We start from the raw sequence: 25030 nt of genomic DNA on the forward strand, positions 1-25030 counted from the left end.
TTCATAATCCCTGAATACCCTGGTGATGGATTTGGAAGAGGAAGTTAGGAATGTGAGCACAGGACTGAACCTATTCTCCTCTTTCTGAAGCAGAAGGAACCTGATCCAAGGAGGCCCTTCTCAAATGATGGTCTGGGAAATGAACTCTCCTATTTTGTGTAGAATTATTAACCTGGCTCATGTATTTATTTTATAAGTGAGATTGCTTTTTTGGTCAAAATCTTGCATTGTGCCTCCTAAAAGATTCCAGTTTTAGAAATTCTTGTTGCTTTGAAAATTCCACAAGAGTCACATATACTTAGTCTTTTTATCATTGTACTATGAATTACCTGGTAGGCATCAAGTGTATAGTGTAGAAGAGTGGTGAGGTTGCATCCTTGTCTCCTTTATATCAATTCCTCACTAAAGTCTCAATCTTCATCCATACGTTTTTATTCATATATGAACAAAATACATTGGGACTGGCTGCATGTCCCACGGGCTAGAGAGATCATTTTTACTCAATCTTTCAGTAAAGACTTTCAATTAAAAATGGAAAGTGTGCACCAATTTTCTTTATGTTCCTTCTCTTATGTGTATTCATTTTGGTGTCTTGGGGTACAAAGCAAAGACTTGTTCAGCTCTTACAGATGTACTCATTGTTATTTGAGATGGATAAAATATTTTTGTTACTCACACAAACATTATCTCCATAGCCCAACATATAGCCAGTTATTATCTTAGGACACTGGTTAGTTGTCTTAGCCTTCTGTGTAGTTCTCTCATATGCCTGACTTTGTGTGTGTGTGTGTGTGTGTGTGTGTAGAAGCCATTTTTGAATAAGATCAGTCTGCTCATGACTAGCATGCATGTCCTATCAGCATGCTTCTGCACTCTCCCATCCTACCCCTGTAATGTAAGTTCAGCCTGTCCCATATGTTAATAAACTGTTTCTTATAAACAGTTTTATTTATTCTGGAGCATTATATACTCCAGAACTGTCTCCAAAAGAAACTCTGTGCAAAAGGCCACCCTGAATTGCCCACTGCTTGAGAAAGTGGGTTGGTTTTAAAAAATTTGCTATGAAGATGGGCTAACTAAGACACAGTCTCTCAAGTTGGATGTACCCATGATATTAAAGGCTTGCACAATTCTAATTCTGTATTTTGATTAGGGACAAGGAGAAGATGAGAGGAAAACAGTGCAGTCTCTGAAACACTGGTCCCAGTGATTGATCTCCTCTGGGACACCACGCTCTGCTCTGCATGATCAATGACTCTGTCAAAATGTGTGCATTATGCCACTAAAATATTGGAAATAAAAATCTGGTTGATTTACAGAGCCAGAGATGAGGAAAAGTTTGTTGAATTTTATTAGCAGGAGAGGCTATTATTGCAGCAGCAGCTCCCCCATGTGGGAATAGAACCAGACCCAGGAGGGGAGGGAAGTAGAAACAGAAACCACCAGAGGCTTCTTGCTTCAAGAGCTCTGTGTTTCTCTGGCCTTGCTGTTCATTTGACCCCACTGGAAAGCACCCTCCCTCCTGTTCTACCTCACAGGATTGTTGTTGTGGGGATAAGATGGAGGAGGAGAATGATGTAACCTGCCTTGAGCCCTTTGTAGGAAAAAGGCAGGATATAAATCGAAAAATAAATAAAATGTCTCACGTTCTCCGAGCAACAGCCATGGTGGGGAGGGAAAGACTGGGAAGACCATTCATGGAAGATCCTGGACCAAGGCATATGGGGCTGGGTCTCAAGGCTGGTGGTTTTGGGGAAGGCAAATGCCTCATGAGGATTCTCTTTCCTGGTACTGAATGGGTAGGAGCTTCCCTGCACTGCTAGCCTTACACTGTAAGTTTGAATCCTGGGCTCTCCTCCTCCTTTGCCTCTGATGTGAATGTTGCTGGCTCAGCATACAAAATGGGAGTGAGCCCATTTTCTCCCATTCCCCCACAGGGGGTGATGCTTCCACTTCCCAGCACTGTGCCCAGATTGCTGAGCTACCAGAATTGGTGTGTGGCTTGCATTTCTTGTTGCCTTTCTTATGGTCAAGAGTATTTTCCCCTCACTTTGAGGACAAATGCCCATGCCAAACTATAACTTTGTAGCCTACTGCTATTTAAATATATATATAAAGTGGGGTGTATGGAAAGCACCATTTCCCATAGAATCCTCAGGGGGTTTTGTGGGGTGTTCTTGTGGGTCTATCCCAAGTGTGGATAGCACAGACACGCTTTCTTTAAATGGCAGGGTGTGACCAGTGCCACATGGCTTACTGCAACTCAGGGGACACCTTAGCACGCCTGCAGTGACCCTGGGATCCTGAAGGCAGACTGTGGGGGGAGAGTAGGAAGGATGAGGCCCAGAACCCCTGCTGTGCCTGATCATCTGTCAGTCATGGAGGAAATTCAACCACGATGCATGGTTAAAATTCCCCAGAGGGCTAATCTGTTGCATGAACCCAGCCATTAGTTATTCCTTGGTTGTTCTGGGCAGCTCCCTGATATATTGGAGCATCAAGCTGATGAGTTCTCAGTTCAGTGTAACAGGGAGTCAGTCACAGCAAGACATCCAGGTTGCTTCAACACTGATTGCGTCAACTGAGTGACTCCTCAGTCACGGTTGCTGCCCCTTCCCTTTCTGACTGGTGATTGATGAGCGCCAGCAGTGTTGTCATGGATGCTGAAGGTGCAGCTGTCCTTTTCACTCCATGTTCCATCCCCACCTCTTCTTGGATAGAAGAGTTGGTGGTGGTTGTACAGTGTTTACAAGTATCTTCTGAAATGGCCTCCTGCTCTGTCCATTGCTTGTTTGGAAGAGTGAGGTCTTACTAGGCTTGCTTCGCTGTGCACGTCATGCTCACTTAAACATGGCTTGATGCATCATGCTTAATTGACAATGAGAAAAAAGGGGAATGCTGATCATTTTTCTCAGATGTGCCAATTTATAATAATGACTGCTTTCTTTTGCAGAGTAGACTTCCATAACTCCCAGTGTTTTAGAGACATACAGGCCAAGGTTCCATTAGGATAGCAATTGCATCAGGTAATTTGAAGCAACCCTTCTTCTTGAAACAGATACAGTATAAACAGAGACTGACCCTTCCTTGGTGAGGAAGAAATGCTGAAGGATCATGGGAACTGTCTTTTGGTTATCTACCACCTGAAACTACATCTCACGGTGCCAAAAACTTGAGTTAGCCAAGAGAAACCTGGTCAGGCATGCCCATGGCATGTCCATGGCAAGATGCAAGTATTCCCATTGTTGGTCGATAGCCAGAACTTCTGGAGGCTTCTACATGAGGATAGCTGGGAACTTGGTCTAACTGAACATCAAAATTGCTAAACTTGATTCCTCTTTCAAGCCGTACTACAACTGTGGGTAACTTCTGTTTCTTTGTTACGTCTAACGGATAGGTTCAAAAATATTTACTATTGTGAGCAGTGTAGTTTGGTTGTGTGGCTTCATAGTTTTGGAACTGCAAGTTGAATTTATGCTCCATTGAGTCATTAGGTGCATTCCTGTCTTTCATCCTGAGAGGAGATCTGTCATGTGGGGTAATTCCTTGGGCAGATAACTGCCTATCAGAGACAGAAGTGTTAAGAGTAACAGTTGTGCCAGCACAGTGGTGCTATATTGACCTCCAATATGCTTTATGCACAGAATTGCTCAGTTGTTTTTCATCCTATTTCATTTTCTTTCCTCTGTCTGTTTGTGAATAAACAAATGTGACAAAAATGGTAGTGGTTGCAAAGTTGTCTTCTCAAGAACTTTGAAGGTGAACAGAAGATCTTGAGAATCTGAATTTACTCCAGCCTATGAGGATGAGAGAAAGAGGGGAAGCTTGGATCATCTCCCACTTCCCTGAAATTTGTTCAGCTTGCAAGAAACCCTTCTTTACTTTTCATAAAGTAATGGGGCATTGGTGATTAAAAATTATATATACATGTACATACAGATACTGTAACAGGTGAGTTACATCATTTTCACTGCCAAACCTTCATATATGTGACCCTTCACCTCATCCCATTCCACAGAGCCTACCCTGTTCCCTTCCCTTTGAACTTGAAGGGCTAGTTTAGGTCTTCCCCAGTATGGTATCCTCCAGATGGGTTGAACTACATTTCCCATAACTCTCAGCAATCATGCCTGAGTCTGCTGGCAGAAAATGAAGAGAGTTTTAGTCTGACACATCTTAAGGGTGACAGTCTGGGGAGATCTGTGCTAGTGTGTACTTAGTCCACACTTGCATTTTGTTGACTGCATGATTAAGGGTGCAATCTTATGCAAGCTTAGGCAGAAAAGAAGTCATGCAGCACCCACTTGCTTCAGCCAGGATTGGGAAGCTGGGGCATGAGTTGTGAAACTTTTAAAAATGTCTTAGCATGCATTGGACTGCACCCTAAACTGATTTGAATTCAGATATGTGCTCTGAATCTGATTGTGAAGGGGGCTGGTGACCTGCTGTTAATCATCTCTGCACTGGGAAAATTTCCTCTCCTGTTTTGGCCGATGTAGCTGTAGAATACTCTGAAACCAAGGAGGCAGCAATCGCAGGGGAAGTGTTCGACCACACAACAGTTTCATGGGCTCCCCCTCACTTATAAATGCATGCCACCCCATGAATCGGCCTCATCCAGAGAGTTTGTACGCCAGTGTCACAGTGATCACTAGCATCTAACTCTACACACAAATGGACTCATGCTAGCTAATATAGGTATTGTACCTGCATTTCAGATGCAGGAAATGTCAAAATCCATTCAGGTATTGTTTGTGGACATTGCCAGCAATTTGAATGTTAGACCTACACTGTCTGGAAAAATCATCTTCTTTACCACTTTAACAATTTCAAGCTAACCTAACCCTACCTCCCCAAGGGAAGGTATTTTAACCCTGTAACTCAAACACATGGATTAAAAAAATAATCCTACATTGTCTTTGAGCCTCTCTTTCCTATTTAGCTGAACATCTGACTATTGCTAAAGGGAATGTACATTTGTAACACAAAAGTAATGGTATCATAAAAAAAAGAAAAAATCCATATTAATATAACAATATCCTTATTATGCCAACCAAAATAGCACAAAAAGGCACAAGATTTAGAGTCTGTCTGATCTCTTCCTATTACAAAGAGGAGGTTGGAAGTGAGGAGGAAGAGGGCAAATGAGAAAACCTGCTGTGACCAAAGTCACAGTGTGTGAAATGCATGATTTTTTTCAAGGGCTGCCCTCACTAGAAGAGTGGATAGCTGTTTGTGTCAAGTTTCACATTTGTGTCTGTAATTCAGATGTATGGTTTTTTTCCATGCAAAACTGTGTACAAAACACTGTTTCCCTACAAACATTTTATTTAGGTATAAATAAATCTGGGTGGATAAGAATTGATTACACACACATACGTACATCCCACCAAATTTTTTAAAAATGTATCTGATATATTAAAAATACTAAATTGCTCATTTAGCAAAGCAGTGCACGTAGGACATGCATGCAAAGGAATCCCTAAAAGTCATTTGTTGAGAATACATGAAAGATGCCAGTGCAGGGCAGCAAGCAAGAAACATGGCTCTGCAAGGCGGTCTCCTAGAACGGTCTGAAATGGGACTGAAGTCAAGCAAGCCTGGGACAGATCTGTGCCTGGGTGGAAGGACCCGAGCGAACTTACTACACGCCGCTTCTCAGGCGCGTGGAGGCTTGCCGGCCCTGGCGCTCCGCTCGCCTCCTCCGTCGTACCCAGGGTCGCCCGCAGGGGGCTCTGGGTCAACGCTTCCCGCTCGAGTCCCCAGCAGGCCGAGCGGTGCGGGGTGGAGCCGGCTCCGAGCGTGGCAAGGAAGGCAAGCCAGGAAGCAGGCAGCGCGGTGCGGGAAGCGGCGCCGAGCCGGTGAACCATGCAGGTACGCGAAAGCTGCGCCGCGATCGCGGTCTCCGCGCGATTGAGCATCATCCGATGGGGCAAATGGCAGGAAGGCGGAGGACCTCTTGGGAAGGGGCCGCGTCCTCGGCTGGGGAGCTTTGGCTTGCGCGCCCCTCCTAGCCAGCTGAGCCTTCGGTGGGGCGGAAGCTTCCCAGCGTGACTCGGTTCTCTTCCCTTCCCAGGCGAGCTCCAAGCAGGCGGTGCAGGCGGCGGCGCAGGAGCTGCTGAAGTTTGTGACGCGGAGCCCCTCCCCTTTTCATGGTAAGGCGGAGGAGACGGTCGGGATTCTGGGGCTTTCGTCCCCGGAACGTAGTTCTGCTCCTGTCACAGCACTACGGAGGGCAGGCCTCCCTGAAGCTGCGCTGGGCATGGGCACTCCTGTGCACTGAACCGTGGCTTTGCCACACGTGGCACTCAAAGTACATTTTTGTATTCTGCAACCTTTTGTCCTTCTTTGCATTTATCTCTTATGGGATTGAAGATGGCACGCATGCCTCCTATCCAACAGTGGCCGGAGCTGATCCTTTAAGCAAGGATGTAGAGTGCTGTGGCTTCACACAATGCATATATACTGGGGCTCTTTCAAAATTTCCCTCTAGGAACATTTCAATTCAAAGTGAATAAAAATAGGTTGTTTTAAAACAATAAGAATAAAAAGGTTTTTTTAATCAAAAGGTTGCATCAGGTTATTTTGAATGGCAAAAAATAGTAACTTAAATTTCTTATTTAAACAAACTGAACATTTATTAAATGAGAATATTTGCACTCAATTCAAACATGGGCCTTTCACCTGATGAAAAGACATGTAAGCCCAGCTTAGAAGAAACAGTTAAAATAATACTGTATTTAATTGTAAATTAATCTGTTTATTGGTCCAATTTGGTTTATTGGTTCAGAAAATATATCAAAAGATTTCAGTGGGAAACTTAGTTTAAAATCACGTTTTTCTTGCTAATTTATTTAAATTGGTGCTTTAAATTGCTTTGATTACTAAATTTAAATCACTCCACCCTGCTTCAGATCGTATCTTGGAACTCTTTATACCCTTTCCTCCTACACACACTTTAATTAAAATCTAAACTCTGTATTGGTTGCATTATACACTTCATTTTTTAAAACTGCTCTTTTTTACTTATCCTGCATTGTCAGTCCTCACACATGCATATACGATAGTGCAAGAAAAAATGAATGGTGTTTTTTACAGTTTGACCATATGTTTGCTTGGAAATAAGTGCAGCTAAAGGTACTTCCATGTTTGACTTTTTCACCAGCATTGACACTACTGTTCACTTTATTTATTCCTGCTGATCCAGACACTATTCTTCCCAAATCATCTGTCTTTTGCCCACAGTTGTCTCATTTTGCTGCTGAAATGTATCAGCTTTTAACATGTCAATTCCTCACTTCAGTAACAGAATAGGTAATTATGCTAACTGGCCTTTTGTTGAACTGATCAGTACTGAAAGACTTTAGGGTTCCTCCTCTTCCCCGCTTTTCTACTCCCAGCTTCCTGAGCTTTCATAGTTTTCTGCAGACCTTTTTTTCCCTTATCTGCAAGACAATGTGAACATAATGTACTATCTGGATCCTTGATTTCAGCTTAGTTACCCTCATGGAGGCTCAAAGAAGTTTTCCCTGATTTAGGGTGCTCATTAGTGCAATTTTTACTAGACTTAAAAGGAGAGGGTGGCTTATCTGTCCTCTTCTCCTTGTACCTTTGCCTCCACCCTCAATAAATGTTTGCCTTCATTCGACAGTAGCATTTGACAGACTCTTCTCATGATGACACGTTCTGGTAACACTAAGTTTTCTCAGCCACCTGACCAAAATCCCATCTCTTGCTGATTCTCTTTCATGACTGTTTTTCCTCCCCTTTTGTTCCTAGAGATCTCAGAGACATAGGGAGACACTGCTGTATCAACCTATATGCATTTTGTTTTACTCTCTAGAAGTGTAATTTCCTTTCTGTGTTTAAGTGTTGCTGATTCTTGTGCTCTTGTGTTTTTATTTACTTAACTTTGCATTTTTGTCCTGTCACAAGAGAAGCAGACCTTGGGGAAAAAACACAGTTGCTCCTATTGGCCAAAGCAAGATAAATATGAAATAAGCATTTTGTGTGTAGATTACAGTCTCCTTTGCACCAAATGCTTACCCTTATTGACAGGATAGTAACCCTGTTTTATGGCACAACAGCCCATGGTTTATTGTTGGGTTACGAGTCTGGGTTGTTCCTCCACCAGCAACCAACCGTGCCAGGTTCAAACATCACACAGAGCATCCCTGGGTTGTTTTTCTCAGCAGGAGCAGCTTGGCATTCAGGAGCCAACTCACTCACTCCTGCTCATTCACAGCTATCCAGGGTTTGTTTAAACTTAAGAGATTTGATGGTAAACTAGGTTGTTGTGTTAGGTGATCAGTGAGTTAGAAAACATGCCTTTTTTTGGGTAACTTTTCACACTTAATCTTGTATTAGGGCACTGAGATCTCACAGGGGAAAATTCTAGAGGAAGAGCTTTGGGTCAAAGGGAAATGCTTGAATGAGCACTTTAATAACTTTAGGAATCTTAAGTTAGAGGTTGTATTTTGTGTGTATTTGTTGAGGGGGTTATCTGTGTAACTCCTTTGTTTGTCTGGCCTCTCCCTCCATCAAGGGGTTGCCTTACTTTCCTTAATCTTATTTGACCAGTGTTTGCCTGGACATTGGACTCAAAGTACTGTGAGCAGAAATGAGTTGTCAAAGCCTCAATGTACCAACTGCAGAGGCAGCAGATAATCTTAACTATGCCTGGGCCCGTCTGGCAGCAAGAATGGCCTCTTTGCAGAAGTTGGGCGACAGTGGTCTTGGGCCTGAGTTTGTGCTTGATGCTAGTCTTAAAGCAGGGGTGTTGAATCTCAGGCCTGAAAAACAGATCTGGCCTACATGGGGCTCCGGTCCAGCCTAGATAGTCATAGCTCTTTTCCCCTGACTGCTGATCACGGGGAGATTTCCCATCTTTTGTGTATTTTCTTCCCATTCTAAAAGGTGGAGATCTCATTCCTGAGGCTTAGTTACCAACAGTAAGAGCGTTTTGCTGGTATTTTTGGTGCTGGTCCCTTTGCCCTTTCCCTTGCTGGAATGCAGTCCCTGGGAGCTTCTTTGAAATTGGATTTGGCCCTCGACTCAAAGCAGTTCCTCACCCCTGTCCTTGGATAACCAAGACGGGATGGTGATGATATGCTGGGACACATCAGTCAGTCCAAGAATGCTGATAACCAGGTGAGTACAAGTGGTCCTGTGTTGTCCTGATTTTCCCTGATTTTCCAGGACCTACCCACCCACAGCACCTGTGTGTAAAACAGGAGCTTATACTGGGAGTGCCATACCTCCTACACCGGGCACCTAGATGGTTCTTTGGAGCCTTTTGTGTTCCCTGCAGTTTATGTTGTCTCAGCGGCAGGCATCCATGACCCTTTCACGACTGCCTGCATTCTTCCCTCCCATAGTGGTGGCTGAGTGTCGGAGCCGCCTGCTTCAGGCTGGCTTCCAGGAGCTGAAGGAAACAGAACACTGGGATATTCAGCCTGACCGGAAGGTGAGGAAAGGGCCTGGAACACCATTATGGGCGCTCTTCTCCTCTGTATAACTCATCTGCCGTTCTGATGGGAGTGGAGGGTGATGAGTGGAGCCCCTTGCCAGACATGGCACTTGAGCAAATGGGCAAAACATGACACCCTTCCTTCTCTGCTCTTTCCACACTAGTATTTTGTGACCAGAAACTACACCACTTTGGTTGCCTTTGCTGTGGGGGCCCAGTTCCAGCCAGGCAATGGCTTTAGTGTGATTGGAGCCCACACGGACAGTCCCTGTCTGCGGGTAAGCAGTTACCCCATTCTTGTTTAGTACTACCTAGTGTGTTCCTTTGTGCTCTTGGCTGCATTTCCTTTCTGCTTCCCTCTCCCCAACTGCATGGACTTCCCATGAACATGGCTATATAGTCCCAATATGCTTTCAGTTGCTTTCCCTGCCTGTGCAAGACTACAGTGGGTTTGCGTCTCCCTCCTCTGGCAATGGTTATGAGGGCTCCTGCTGGAGCAGTGACAGCATCCGTTTTTTTCAGATCTCCTTCACTCACTCTCTGAAAACAAAGAAACACCAGTTATATTTATTGGCTTTTTTTAAAGATAGGAGGTGAATGGGTAGTATCCAGTGCTGGCATTTACTAGTGCTAATCATGTTGCACTACCGGAAACAAGTGCTAGTGCAACAGAAAGAGTAAGGCGTAAAGCAGGTGCTGTGAAAAGTTGGTGCCTCACTCACAGCAAAGCACTGCCCTTCCTGACACTCCTGCGAGCATTCTGAGGAAGGCGGCCTTGGAGACTGCCTGCACGGCCAAAGCACAGGTGGCCTCTAAAGCTACCTCTCGTCAAATGCTTCCCTCTGAGGAAAGACCAGTCTGAGCAAGGCACTGAGTGGGAGGGAGGAGGTAGTGGCTATGCAGCATAGAAAAGGAGGGTGGTGGAGGAGGAAGGAGGTCTTTCACCAAGTTTGGTGTTTGCTTAGCACTCTGTCATCAGCCCTGGTGGAATGCCGGTGCTGGATCCTCCCCAGTAAGTACAACTGATTCATGGGAACAAAGACGCAGGAAAAGCAAAACAGCCTAGGTGAATAACCCAGTGTGTAGGTATGTAGTTGTAGTGTGTACACACTACACACAAATCCAAGGCCATCTTCCTCTCTGTGGCTATAGAGCACTTCTTGCTGTTGCTTTTCTTCACACTTTCCTTAGATTGTGAAGCTATCTGTGTGTGGCGATGCTGGATGAGTGTGCTTTTGTGTCACCTAGGTGAAGCGCTGCTCTAAGCGTGTCCAGGAGGGCTCAGTCCAGGTGGCTGTGGAGACCTATGGGGGTGGCATCTGGAACACCTGGTTTGACCGTGACCTCTCTGTTGCTGGAAGAGTCATTATCAAGGTCAGTCCTGCCTGAAGTCCTGGTCTGTGGGCCTGTGTGATTCTTGAACTTGTACAGGTGAAGAAGACTGAAGACTCATCTCATCCTACATCCAGTGTATGTCCCATTGGTATGCTGCCTGAGCAGTGTGGGAGCCACTCACACCAGAAATGAGCAGCGTGCGGTTCTGAACCCTAGCTGGTTTAGAAGAGGGTAGGGGGTGATGGGAATTGTTGGCCAAAGCCTCTGGAGGATTACAAGTTGTCCACTCCTGGGCTAGCATGTGGCATCTTTCAGGGCTACCCCAGTGACGTAAGAGCACTGGGGTCACCTGGGAAAAGGTGATTCAGCAGCTCTTCCCTCTCCACCACTTGTCGCCTTGGGACAAGTATAGGAAGTAGCTTCAGTCTCAGGCTCTCCTGGGACAGTGTGGGAACAGATTTTGCATAACTCCTTGCCAAGCTGTTTCCATCTGTTTTGTGCATGTGTTGCTATGTATACTGTCAAACTGAAAATGTGAGTTGACCGTCTTGTTTCTGAAGCTGTCAGTTGAATTCTAACGTGAATAGATACATTCTAAAACTATTTATTGAAATGAAGTTTTTCTTCTATGAAGCAATCATGCTACATGCTATATTTTGATTGAGAGAGCTATAACAGTGGTGCTGATAGTGAATATGCTTCACAGGGGACAGAGTCCATAAAAACGTTATTAAACATCAGCGCTATTAAATCTGCTGTCTAATGAATTACCCGATCAGTGCTTTCGGCTCCAGTAAACAGAAGTGCGCTCTGAGGACCTGGTTGCCTAGCTACATTTGAGTAGCTATTGGAGTCTAGTTTGATGTGTAGTGGAGTGTTTTGGCCCTTAAATGTCCATGATGCAAACCCCAAACTTTTAAATACTGTTCAAGTAGAGCATAAACTGAGCGACTGAGAAATGACAGTTCTTCTGAATCCAGGACCTTTGAATTTAGTTATTTTCTACAATGCTTCAGCTGCACAGAGAAAACCCTATTGAACAAAGTGCAACTTACATCTGTGTAAACAGGCAGGGGATCACCCTGTTGGGTTTGCTGAATTCCCTTTAGGATCTTAAATGCAGCTTGGTGATCTGAGTAACTCATGGTGGAGATGGGGAGGAAAGATGGGCAGCATTTGATGATTACTCTTTACTAAGAAATACTCTTAGAGGTCTTCTAATGTTCTTTCATTGAGCAGTGAAAATTACTTCTGGTGCCATGTTTGCTGGCCACTTTAGAATATGTAAAGATGAGACCAAACTAGAAGTGTGGGCGTAACTTCCTGAAATATTTTTTTTCCTTTATTTTATCTTGATTGCTATTCTGAAGTTATATCAAGATAGGAATCAAATCCAGAGAAATTTCTCTCTTTGTGTTTTCCCTTTATAAATAACCTGTAGTTCAGATTGTTTGCTTTCCTTTGATTTGAACTTATGATTGTGAATGCTTGTTAGTTTTTAAAAATGTATGTTCTAAAAATAAATTCCACATTCCTGTAGGTGGATTAGCAACTTTTTGTGGACTTTTTTGCAAAGCTGCTGTGAGTGCAAAATACATCTAAATTTACTGAAAGCAGAACACACCACCAAAGGAATCTTGCACATGCCCAAGGTGTCCTATGGGTAAAAATTAAGGATTGAGAAGGGTGTGTATTTTATAAGATCACTTACCATTGCAAGACAACACACAAATGTATCTTGTAATGATGAGTATTTTTATAAAATGGGTGTGCAAAAGGTAGACCACAAGTTATTTTGTACCATTGGCTTATGCTGGCAGGGCCTTTTGGGAGTTGACATTCAAAACATCTGGAGATCCACTTCTTTTCACCCCTGGTATAAAACATTGTTGATTTAGGCCAGCTGTTCCCAACTAATGACTGTGCTAATGTGGGGACAATGGCTGTAGTTCAGCACAGTTGGAAGGTACCGAACTGGGAAAGTTTTATTTAGGCTAAGGTTAAGTTTTGTTTCTGTTCTTATCACTCGAGATTCAGGACTTCTGCTTCCCAAAAGGGGCGGACTCTCATATCACACCTGACTGACCGCTCTGTGCACTCAGTCTTGGGTCACTTTCATTGCAATAGAACAGGGAGTGGCTGCTTTCCATCTTATCCCAGCCACAGCTAAGAGATTGTGTTTGTTTTCTTCAGATTTGTTTTTTCCTCCTAAGCTGACCCTTCTACTTCAAGTCCCAGGACTTGGTCCCCCTCACCTCAGGGTGAGCAGATTGCTCATTCTGCTTTGGAAAACTCTCCCGGTGTCAGTGCTACATTACAGCTTTTACCGCTCAGATTTTGAACTTGGGACCTGTGCAGTTGCTGGATGAAGGTTATACTTCACAAGAGGAAGAGCTTTCCTTGCTGCGGTTTAAAACCATGTAGTTCAACATAGCCAAACTAAATGCACCCCGGGGATTAACTGGGTACTCTCTGGCCTGTAAGCCTAGTTTGGTGATGTCCTAGACAAATTGTGTTATTCCTCTTATGTGGAAGGGGAGAGAGAAGATAGGGGAGTAACAGACAGGTTAATTTTACCTGTTTCTGCTTACAAAGTCATTACAGCTAATTATGAAATCTCGTGCGTCAGCACTTGCAGGCAAACAGAAATTGCTTGTAGCTAGCAGGAGTTTATTACACACAGCTTGTTTCTGAGAAGAGATGCAAGCTTCAGTAGCTAGGACAGACTTCCTTCAAGTTCAGCTTTTGTTTGTTTTTAAAAATCCTGATCCTCTTGTTCCAATAAATCTTGAAAATATATTGAGAGTTTCTGCCAAAATATGATAAATCAAAGCATCTGATGTTCAGGCGCCCATAGGACATAGAATTGTGGGTATCTGTACAAAGCATGACTCACTCAGAGGCTTTGAAAAAGCAACAAATAGTTTTGTGGAATCATAAATATCAACCCTTTTATTCTGGCATAAGATTTTTTGGGCATTGTCTGCATCACCTGATGGATCTGTTGAATTGGACAGCAACCATGAGACCTAATGCCCATATTAATGTTTGCTGAAACACACTAAAGTGACAATCCTTTTGCAAAGAATGAAAGTTTGTGAGTTATTACTATATTGCATTTAGAGTACCCCCTTTGTTCCTCTTGTGAGGAACCCAAGGCAGCTTACGCAGGCCTCTTGCACCCCATTTTATCTTCACAACAGCAACCCTGTGAGGTAGCTTGTACTGAGACTGAGTGGCTGGCCCAAAGTCACCCAGTAACCTTCATGGCCAAGTAGGGAGTTGAATCTGGATCTCCTGGGTCCCCAGTCCAGCAGCCTGCTGGTTCTTAAGTTGATGTGACCATAGCATTCACTGATTTTTAAAAAAATCATCTCTGAAAAGAGACACTCAAGTTTGGGAAATGTGTGTGCAATATACAAAATCTGGATCAAATCTTCTGACTTATAAGAAAAGAATAGAATATGAGTGGTGCAGGGAATGCTCTCATTTTGATCCAAGGTATTAGAGGAAGAGATTATTAAACTCTTTCATCCAATCTCAGCAGGGTTAATACTGGAGAAACTGGGTGGCAGGGAGTTAACATCAGCCTCTTTCCTCCCCAGCCCTGGTTCACTAGTACCACTACCGTGCCCAACAAAACCAGAACTCCCCTCCCTTGGGTTGCTTTAAAGGTGGGAGATCTGTCTGTTCTGGTCCTCAGAAGGGCTTTTTCTTTGACAGCCACTTCTGCTGAATTGTTCGCCTGACCTTTTCAGCTATGTTATCTTTTCCACCCACCTCCATTCATACAGACCTTGGCCACAGATGAATATGACTTCCAATGAAAGAGCTTCCACTGACTGCTCTAACAGCTCTTGCATTTCTGATTCCAGGACTTGGCCACAGGACGGCTGGAGCAGCAGCTGATGAGGGTGGAGCGCCCCATTCTCCGCATCCCACACCTGGCCATTCACCTCCAGCGCAATATCAATGAAAGCTTTGGGCCAAACACCGAGCACCACCTGTGAGAGTGTAACCTGTCTGCATCTGCTTTGCCCTCTTTGGAAGGCTCCGGTGCCAGCCCAGCTCTCCTGGCTGGCCCTGGGCAGTGCTTTCGATTAACCATTGCTGGTCTGCCTACTTGCCTTCCATTGCGGGAATCTACCCCAGGGAGCAATTCAGAGCATGATAATACAATATAAAAGTTCTCAGTTCAGTTTTATTGCTTCTAACCCTGGGCTATTACAATATAACAAAAAGAAAATGCCCCACATATTACAGAAGTAAAAACAAGCAAATTAAATCTAGATAAAAGAACATGACCGATGCTTCTGGACTGACAAAATAAAATTAAGGTCAAAAGTTCTCTAGTACTGATTTCCAAGTTTTAGGGAAAGTCAAAGGCAGAAGAAGAGGAAGACCAAATGCCAGGTAGATCAGTCTCATAAAAGAAGCCGCCGCCTTGAATTTACAGTGGCTGCACAGGGATTCTACAAGAAGAGACAATTTGGAGGGCTCTCATTTATAGGGTCACTATAAGTTGAAGGTTACTTCATGAGACATAGCAACAAGGAAATCAATTGAGAATATACCTGGCTTAAAATTAAGCATTATACAATGACTTTTATCTAATAGAGCCTAATAAATTTGCCTTGCAATGATATAAGAAGAACTACGCTGGAGGGGTGGGGGTGGGGGGAATTATAGTCCCTCACATCTGGGAAGTACCCAGCTGAAGAAGACTGCGATGGGCTTCCCAAACTGCACAGGGGCAGGGATTTCCTATACATCTCCTCCTCCATCTCTTTACTTTGAGGTGAGTGCAACACGTAAGTGGCCTGCTCAAAACCCAACCTGCCTGCTTTTCGCAGGGTCCCAATTCTGGCCTCAGAAGCCCAGGAGGCACTGGAGAAGGAAGTTTCCATGACTGACAGTGCCTGTGCCTCGTCTTTTCAGGTAAATTGGAAAATGGAGAGGGAGGGTGGAAATGAAGATGCAGAGACGTAGCTGGATGACTCTTTTGGCCTAGAACTCCCATGAGCCCTAGCCAGAATAGTTAATGATGAGGGATGATGGGAGTTGTAGGCCAAAATATCTGGAGGGTTGCAAGCACCCACTTTGTTCTAAGTTATGAGGGAGAGTCTGCATTTTTCCAGGGCACACCATGTCTTTGGCCTGTTCACATCTGACAATGTCATTCCTAGCAGAATCGCCACTCTCCAGTCCTGGTGTCCCTTATCTGCTCCCAGCTGGAGGTGAAACCTGAGCAGGTGGTAGAAATGGAGCTGTGTCTGGTGGATACGCAGCCTCCGGTAAGTGACCCAGTTTTGCTTCAATTTGGGCAGAAAACGGTGGCCTCCAGGGCTTATTTTTGGGCTGGGCTGGGTTGCAGATGAAATCATTTCCTTGTTCTGTACAACTTAACCTTGGTCATCTTTGGCTGCAAGGCAGTATAGAAGTGCTTTTAATAAATATATAAATGAGATCCTAAGAGAGAGAGAGAGAGAGAGAGAGATGCTTATTCCAGCTACCTCTTCTGCTCCTTGGAGATAAACCTTGTTATAATCTTCCAGCCTGTCTGGAAACCTGCAGCCACACTATGAGGGCGTGAGGGACAGCTGAACAGATAGACATTGGGAAGAGATTGGTAAAGACCAGAGTGAACCTATGTTATTTTCTCCCTCCCTGTGGTTCTTCTTCTAGGCACTAGGTGGCGCCTTCAATGAATTTATATTCTCCCCTCGCCTGGACAACCTCCACAGCTGCTTTTGTGCCCTGCAGGTGCGTTTGGGGCGGCTGGTGGGAGGCTACAGTGCAATTGTGTTTCTTTGCCCCCTTCTGCTTCCCTGAGTGTTACGACAAGCTTTCTCCCCCAAAACAGCAGTCCTCTCTCATAATTACTTCGAAGCTGCTTCATCGTCTGCCATTTTGCGAAGCAATGAAGACATCGGTTTCAGCCACAAAAGTTGGGGTGATTAGTTTTACAAGCTGAAACTATCCCTTATACTAGCAAGAATGGGTATATACAGAACCATAGGCTCCCAAGACTTTGAAAGGGCGCAAGGAGAGAAATACTGTACAAACCAGAAATTGCTTGTACAAATCACAGTTTTGGCAGTTTGAATGAAATGGCAAACTGTGTTTTGTGTGGAGGTGGAAGTCGGCTGGTCAAAATGCTTTGTCGGGGGAGCAGGGGTGGGAAGGAGAGGAAGTACATGCAAGTTCAGTGCTTGTTTAAATGACACCAAAGTCGGATTTGGTGTTGCATGTGAAGCAATCCGGTGTGGCAAACGACAGGCCTTGAAGCTGTTTAAAGTCCTGTCAGGAAGTGGATATTGACCTGGGCAGCTTTTACCACCACTGCAGTGGTTTCACATGGTTGCATTAGGTTGCAGTAATGCACAGTGCTGCATTATTATTTATTTATTTAAAAGGCTTCTATGCCGCCCCATTCGCCGAAGCCTCGGGGCGGCTCACAATAATAAATAAATAAGTTCAGTATAAAACAATATAATATGAGTCGACCTGGCCCGAAAAATAAAATAAATATTCTCAGTTTTCTCTGGCTACCTGTTATCTGTCCTTTTGGTGTCCCCAACACAAGGCATGCAGAACTTCAGGCATGGGGCCAGAGCCGGCTCTCTTGGGATCCCAGGCGGGACCTCCCAGGCGGCCACACTCCTCTCCCCCAGGCCAATCATTCTGTGGTTCACTTGCTTTTGTGTGTGTGTCCCCCCCTCCCCCTTTTAAAAAGGCTGAAGTGCCTCTCCCAAGGCTTGGTTACTGTGGCAGTGAGAGAGAGGCTAGCATCGTGGCCCGGCCTCTTTTGCCTCCCACCCCCATGCCGCTGGCCTGTGTCCCCTGAGAGTTTATCCAAAACAGAATTTAGTTCTTGGGATGAAAAAGGAGAGCAGCTGAAAACCTACTTTCAGAAAAGCCATTCTTGTTACTCAGCTATGAGAGGCTCAGGAGAACTGGCAGGAAATTCCTGGGGGCCAATACGTTTTCCTAGGTAGGTATCCTGGCAGGGATGCTAGTTTGGGGATGTAAGCAGCTTCCCTGCTTGAGAGTGAAGATCATCCCAGACCATGGGGAGAGATGCTTGCCATTCCCTCTTTGCTGTTCTCTTCGGCAGTGGAGCCTGGCTGCTGGCTGCCTCCCTTTCTTCCTGCTCTCGGGGAGCTGGCTCAGCCCTTTTCAGGGTGCTTGCGCAGCAGTAACTGTTCCAAGTGCGCCGAGGCCCCTGAAATAGACGGCCCCACTTGCCACTCCGCCACTTTTCCTGAGCAGTCTTGCAACAGGACTGCTTCTCTGGGAGGCAGCAACCTGTTCCAGAGCCAACATGTGTGCTGTGAGAGAACGGCTTGGGCAGCAAGGAAGAATTCTTGACGAATCTGGTTGTCATCTGCCTGTGTTCTGAGAAACCCAACTTGCATTCCAGAAGAAAATGTACTGATCTGGTCAGCTGATCCTTGTCTGTCTCTTCAGGCTCTGATTGAATCTACGGAAAAGCCTGGTGCACTGGCCCAGGAGCCAAATGTACGACTGATTGCACTTTATGACAACGAAGAGGTCAGTGTGAAGTGTTCCTAGATGGCAAGCTCCTTTCACAGTCGCATCTGGAGGGACACCATCCTGTTCTGACCTGGGCAGTGGTGTAGTGCAGCCAGGACTTGCAAAGTCGCCCTGCCAAGACTTTTTCAGTAGCAGGGATACTAATGTCACCTGCCTCCTCACCTTCCCCTTTTGTTCCTTTTGAAGTTAGCTGCAATTCACAAGGTAGCTGGTGGGGGGGGGGGTGTAGAGGGACACATTTTCCCAACAAACAATGTATCTGTTGTTTAGTGAGTGGCTTGATTTTGAACGGGTAGTTAAAACCCCTTAGCTTATCAAAAGACATGCATAGCAAATGAAAAGCTCCTAGAACTGGTTTGTTGACACTGGCCAACCAGCTCCCTGCAATTTTGGACTGTTCTTGGAAGCACTGCCATCAAGACTGTGCCTGAGCTTCCAAATTAATTACTGCCCCACTGGAATTGGGAGAATACACATAACTATTTAGAAAGTGGTTAAACTTGATAATGTGATGCAACCTTTCCCAACCTGATGCCTCCCCTTATATTGGCTACAACACTTTATTTGTTTTTATTTATTAAAAGCTTTTATATGCCGTCCTATTATATTAAAAATCTCAGGACACTTGCTATCTGGAGGTTTCTGGGAGTTGCAGCCTGATTCACCAGGAGGGAAGCAGCTTGGAGAAGGCTGGTTTAACAGAGGCTGAAAAAATGATTTTCGGAATAAGAACAGCATGGGGCCAGGCAGAAGGATCCAGCAGGTCCTTACTTCAGTGCAGAATGGAGAAATGGAATTCTGTTCTGATGGAAAAGGCTTAGATGGCTTCCTGACTGCCTTGCCCCTTCCCGGCAGGTTGGGTCAGAAAGTGCACAAGGGGCTGCATCCCTCCTGACAGAGCTGATCCTTCGGCGCATCTCGTCTTCGCCCCAAAACCTGACAGCATTTGAGGAAGCGGTACCAAAGTCCTGCATGATCAGCATGGACATGGCCCATGCGGTGCACCCCAACTACTCGTGAGTCTCTCGCACCCAGCATGAAGAAATGCACCAGGGCCCAGTATTTTTTGTCATTAAACACTGGGCAGTGTTGCATATACATACTGCATATGCTTGAACGTTGCCTTTCTGTAAAACGCAAGAAATTCTAGGCCTCGTGGCTGTATAAACTTAGTACGCTGTGCTCAGTCTTAATCCTACCCAGAACCAATCCATTGAAACGAGTGTGACTTAAGTTGGATGAACATTGATTACAACCTCACAGATAAATATTTCTGATGGAATAATAAAACTGTAGGACTCGGCTGGCAGCTGTCTGACCCAGCTTCACCATTTCTCGGACCTGAAAAGCCCAGGTGCTCTTTCGGGCCAGCTGGCCTGCAAATTACAAATCACCTGGCTGAGTCGGTCCTGCCTCCATCCCGTCCCCAAGATTATAGAGCAACAAGTAGACGACTCTTCAAGGCAGGGGAGTGGAGTTTCTGGGACCAAATAAATGTTCGGATGAGGTGGTAGCTTTTTCCGGCCCTTGGTGGCAAACCGCCCCTCTTCCCAAGCCGCCTCATGGCTGCAGAGAACAGTTTGGCATTTTGAGGATGGCGTATGGTGGTGGCCGGCAAGCAGAGGTGCTCTTCTGCCTGCAGGGAGGCGACACATCGCCCACATCCCGCATGCACTGTGTGCCCTCAGGCCTGCCATCGGTGCTGAGGCAGTCCAGTCGTCCTCATCGCCCTCACTGGGGGGCAGCACTAATAAAGCTCACCTCTCGTCGCTGAGCTGCTCCCCATCCCCCGCACACAGCCCCGCCACTCTGTGGAAGGAGGTCTGTGCCTACATGTGCGCGCAGCCACCCTCACGGGCGCCTCAAAAGTGCCGTTCCGCCACCCTCAGAGCTGCCTCTGACTGAGATCTCTCCCATGCCCTGAAATGACTCCCCCTTTCCCCCTTTTTACGTCCATTTTCTGGTCCCACCCATGCAATACGGATGCATGTTTTCACACAGGGTGGAGGCTGGGTGTTCTTTGCGGGTCTCACTGGCTGCTCCTTTTTGCAGGGACAAGCATGATAAAAACCACCGCCCAGAGTTCCACAAGGTAGGTGATGGGGGGCGCATGGCCACTGTGGCTCTCTGAAAACGGAGTCAGCTCTCGGCGGGCGGGATGCCGAGGGGCCTGGCAAGCAAGGGTCGAGGCCGGCAGGTGCAGAACCCACTCTTGAAATGAAGGTTATTGCACTGGGACTCCTTGCATGGCGCCGTAAGGCACACTGTGCAGAAAGCCACGCGGTGTGGCTTGTAAGCCGCCTTACCCTGATGCACCCAGCAGAGGGTCCTCCAGCCTCCTTGGTCCTTCCACAGATAACTTGAGGGACCCACAGGAGCAGCAAGGCTCCCCCATCCCGGAGCCTTCTTGCCAGTGGCACTGGTGAGGACAGGGCGGGGGACTGGCCATTGCTTCAGCCTCCTCACAAGTAGGTTGAGGAAATGTCCCCTGCCTGCCACTGTGCCCAGCTGAAAGGGGTGGCCGTGGCAGCAGGCACCTCTTACCCACTGGGGCTGCCAGCCCAAAACATCAGGCAGGGAGGCGACTGCTCTGTTGCCCATCCTGCCAGCTGCACTGGATGGGCAGCCAAGCTGCATTCCACTCAGCCTCTTCTAGAGGAGGCCAGTCAAGGCATGGCTCACCCTGTGCAGCTCAGGTGCTTCCGGCCAGCCGTCAGGAGCGCGTGCCCAGAGCCAGGTGCTGCTCTGCTCTGCTCTGCTCTGTCGGGCAGTGGCGCTGTCGGGGTTCTGGCCATCTCTGGGCTTACAGTGTTGTCCAGGTTCTGATGACACTTGAAGCCCAGAGTGACCTATAAACCCTACCACAAGTACTGTAGCTGGGCTTATCAACCATCCCAAATAAGCCGTGGTGTGTTCAGACAACACCCTAAACTACAGGACTTATAACCCCAGTCCTGGCTAGCCTCTGTTTCATTTTAGAACCAAGTGTGCGTTACCAGTTAGGTACAGTGGATTTGAGTAGATTCAGGAGAAGGGAGGTCTCATGGCATCCATCCCATGCAACACAGATTTGTGAGAGAACATTGTTCAAGAAACATTTCTGAAGGCTTTGCTTTTGCTCCAGTGGCCTAGATCTGGAGAAGTATGCCAAAGGTAATAATTTCATTTCTTGTTAACAGTAGGTTGCTTCCTTTTGAGCTTGAACAGGAAGAATGATCCTGTTTAATCACAGGGTGGGGAAGCAGCAGAAAAGAACTGGACGAAAGTGCACATGAGTGTACGCTTAATTGTCCTTGGACCCATTAAAGAAAATAGATCTGTCCCTTCCATAGATTGTGCAGTATTTGGATATTCTGTGCCACTGAATTGTGTTTGAATTTATTTGGGAGATGAGGCAGCAGGCATTGGTCCAGTCCTGAAGTGGTCCCTGAGCCAAAACGGAGGGACAAATGTCAGCAGCCAGAAGAAAGCCACCGGAAGGCAGAGTTCTGGCCCCACCGTGATCTGCCATGGGATCACGCAGCTCTTCCGTGGGTGGTACAGATGTCCAGGGCTAGGGTTGATTGGAGAGGACAGGCATGCTAGGGAAAGTTGAAGGCAGAAAAAAAGGAAGACCAAATCTGAGATGGGTTGACTTCATAAAGGGAGCCACAGTCTTAAATTGAGCACAGCTGAAACAGGGCTGTTATGGATAGACTTTTTGGAAGGCCTTCATTCATATGGTTGGCATAAATTAGGAGTGACTTGATGGCACATAACAGCAGCATCGTCCATTGTTGCAAGGCTCGTGTCTGTCTTCCAGTAGCTTTCTTTTGGCCCTCATGCATTCTTGCTCAGGTGTGGTTTGGGCTGTCGAGAGCAGAGCCTGCTTTTGGTGATGGATGGTCCAAATCCCCTGACGTTCTTCCTCTGTCTCTCCCCTGGGGCTCTTCTTCTGTTTCTCCTGCACAGGGGCCTACAATCAAAGTGAACAGCAACCAGCGGTATGCTTCTACGGCTGTCACTGAGGCACTGATCCGTGAGATTGGCAGTCGTGTGGGTGTCCCCCTGCAAGTAAGCATGGTTCTCAAAACCTGCCTCCTAAGGCATTTGTTTGCACTTTGAAGGCGGGTTTGTGCACTGATGGGACATTGCCTTTTCCAGCGTTTAGTCTCTTATTTCCAAAGACCTCCAGTGTTGTAGTTTTCTCCAGATCGTGCAAATGCCAGCCGGCTCTTGATCCCCCTTTCCCGCATGTCGATTGCAGGAGTTCATGGTTCGGAACGACTCTCCCTGTGGCACAACCATTGGGCCCATCCTGGCCTCCCGCCTTGGCATGCGTGTCCTGGATATGGGCTGCCCGCAGCTGGCCATGCACTCCATCCGGGAGATGTGCTGCACCTCGGGGGTCCTTCAGTCCATCACTCTTTTGAAGGTGGGTGGCAGCACTAGTGGTCCTGCCCAGGGCATGAGGTGATCTCACTTAGGTGGGGGGACAATATTTGCATGTATTTTTTATTTTGTGCTGCATTTATATCCTCCCTTTCTGCCACAGAGCTACCCTCACTTCCATTTTCTGCTCACAAGCATCCTCTGAGTGGCTGGATTAAGACTCTGCCGGGGACTGAGTCAGACCCTTAGTCCATCCAGCCCAGTACCAGTCCAGCATTTCAGGCAGGATTCCTTCCTAGCTCTGCCTGGAGCGGCTGCAGATCCACCCTGGGACCCTCCACATGCAGGGCTGGTGCGCTGCCGTGAAGCGGCGGCCTCTCCCCAAAGAGAGCGTTCGACATGTGGGGCAGATCCTCATTGCAGACAAGCTCTCTGTCCATAGAGCTGTGCTATGGAAGGAAGGGCTCGGGGTCACCAGTGTGTGTAAAGGGATGAGTCTTGTGGGAAAGTTCAGCCTGGTAGCGATCCGACGTGGGAGAGCAGCTCGGCAGGCGGGAGCAGCAGTTTCGTGCGTATTCAGGGCACAATTCCACTGGTCCTCTGGGCTGAGGTTAGGCCCTGCTGCCGCCCACTCTCCATCTCTCCCTTGTAATCTTGTCTGTATGTTACCATGGCAACGATGGTGGCCTTGAGTCAATGATTGGTTTCTATGGCAACATTGTGCCTCACGATTCTCTAGCTGCCATGGTGACGCCATCATATCTCTGTGCATTGACAGCTGCCCTGTTTCCCCCCCTGAGGGCAATTTTCACTATCCCCTCTGACCCCGAGTTCTCCCTTTTCTCCTTCTTAGGGCTTCTTTGAGTGGTTTCCCATGCTGGATCAGGAACTGATGAGCAACTGACAAGCACCTCAAATGCAGGAAGAGGCGTCTCTCCCCGACTCCCCATCACCTTCGTTAGGCTGGATAACAATTAAAATATTCACACATACCCTAGTGACCGCTGTGTTGTACAAGAGCTGCTGACTGACTGCTTCTTGACTGTTTTGCAGACTGTTTTGTTTCCAGCGGTGCTCCAGCCGGATGCAGTGGGCCTGCATATTGCAGGGATTCTGAGCCAGTACCATTGAATAGCTCGTTCTTGTACATTTGCCATGTACAGAAACTCAGATCAAGATAGTGAAGCTTAAAGGGGGACCCACAATCACATTAATGCAGCCTTCCCCAGCCTCATGCCCTCCAAAAGCCCTCCTCGGACCGTGACTTCCATCACTCTCAGCCAAGGTAGTGTGTTGGACTGTGTGGCTTGCCATTCCCTGCAGGCTGGGAATGATAGAATTGCTGTTGTAATGTTTCTGGAGAGCACCAGTCTCTTTAACAAGGTCCCTGAAATTGTAGATGATGCTTCCATGTTGGTAAATGCCAAATGATGCATACCTGAATTTCTGATCCCACTCCTACACCTTTTTTTTTTCACACTCTGAGTTGGGCTCTGAATTAGCTGCTACCCTGTGTGAAGTCATTCACTCAAAATGTCAGCACGTGACGTTGCTGTCCAAACAGCATACAAGGAGCACGTATGCAAGATTACTTCACAAAGAGCAAGTTTCTGCTTGTGCGCCTTCAGCACCATTTCTTCCCACATTCATGATAGTAGCAAGATGTCTTCCCCACACCCCCAGTGCCTGTTTTGATTCCAATAAGCTGCTTGTCCAAGAAAGCAGTGGTTCTCGTCTCAGCCACTGACTGAAAATATAGATTCTGGTCCAAAGATAAAATACACATATGCTTTAAGTAAAGCATGTGCACCCCGTCTTATTGGCAAGCTCCTTCTTTAATTTTATACATGATTTATTTAACATCTACAACTAAGCCTGTTCTGTTGGAACTGAACAAGATCACAGAATGGCTGTAGTACCACTCATGTCAGGCACACAGATGTTTTGGCTTACAACTCCCATCATCCCTTAACATTGGCTATGCAAGCAAGGACTGATTGGAGCTGTAGGACAAAACATCTGGAGGGCCACAAATTGCCCCTCTCTGTGCTGAGCCCTACAACTGGTTACTGGGGCAGGGGCAGAATACCCACCTGTCCATTCTTTGCCATCAACTGGAGCCCTTGTACGAGCATAGGCTGACTCTGCTGTGCTGTTTTAACCAAACATTGTCTCACTTTCTGAGTGAATTTAAACACTGGCTGCATCAGATCTTTGCCTTCCTTTTTAATTGTACACCTGGCTTCCTCCTTACATTTCTATTTTTTCGAAACTGAACAAGCATCAGGAAACGACCTT

The 25030-nt window shown here is 46.4% G+C and overlaps 1 protein-coding gene across 2 annotated transcripts; it reads left to right on the forward strand.

Annotated features, from left to right (window-relative positions):
* Positions 1 to 5786: 5786 nt before the first annotated feature.
* On the forward strand, positions 5787 to 23724 carry LOC123027484 (aspartyl aminopeptidase). 2 transcript variants are annotated; one of them, XM_044438409.1, is made up of 15 exons: positions 5787 to 5874; positions 6077 to 6155; positions 9378 to 9466; positions 9634 to 9747; positions 10718 to 10843; positions 14680 to 14810; positions 15658 to 15742; positions 15991 to 16098; positions 16490 to 16567; positions 18275 to 18358; positions 19217 to 19377; positions 20414 to 20453; positions 22313 to 22414; positions 22608 to 22775; positions 23586 to 23724. In XM_044438409.1, the coding sequence occupies exons 1-15, from the start codon at positions 5869 to 5871 to the stop codon at positions 23634 to 23636; spliced, it is 1422 nt and encodes a 473-aa protein (XP_044294344.1). In that variant the 5' UTR covers positions 5787 to 5868; the 3' UTR covers positions 23637 to 23724. The 2 variants fall into 2 exon arrangements, with proteins under 2 accessions (XP_044294344.1, XP_044294345.1); XM_044438410.1 differs by having other exon boundaries at positions 15994 to 16098.
* Positions 23725 to 25030: the final 1306 nt, after the last annotated feature.

Source organism: Varanus komodoensis, unplaced genomic scaffold, assembly GCF_004798865.1.
Source record: "Varanus komodoensis strain SLA01 unplaced genomic scaffold, ASM479886v1 scaffold32, whole genome shotgun sequence".
In the NCBI taxonomy this organism is placed as follows: Eukaryota; Metazoa; Chordata; class Lepidosauria; order Squamata; family Varanidae; genus Varanus; species Varanus komodoensis.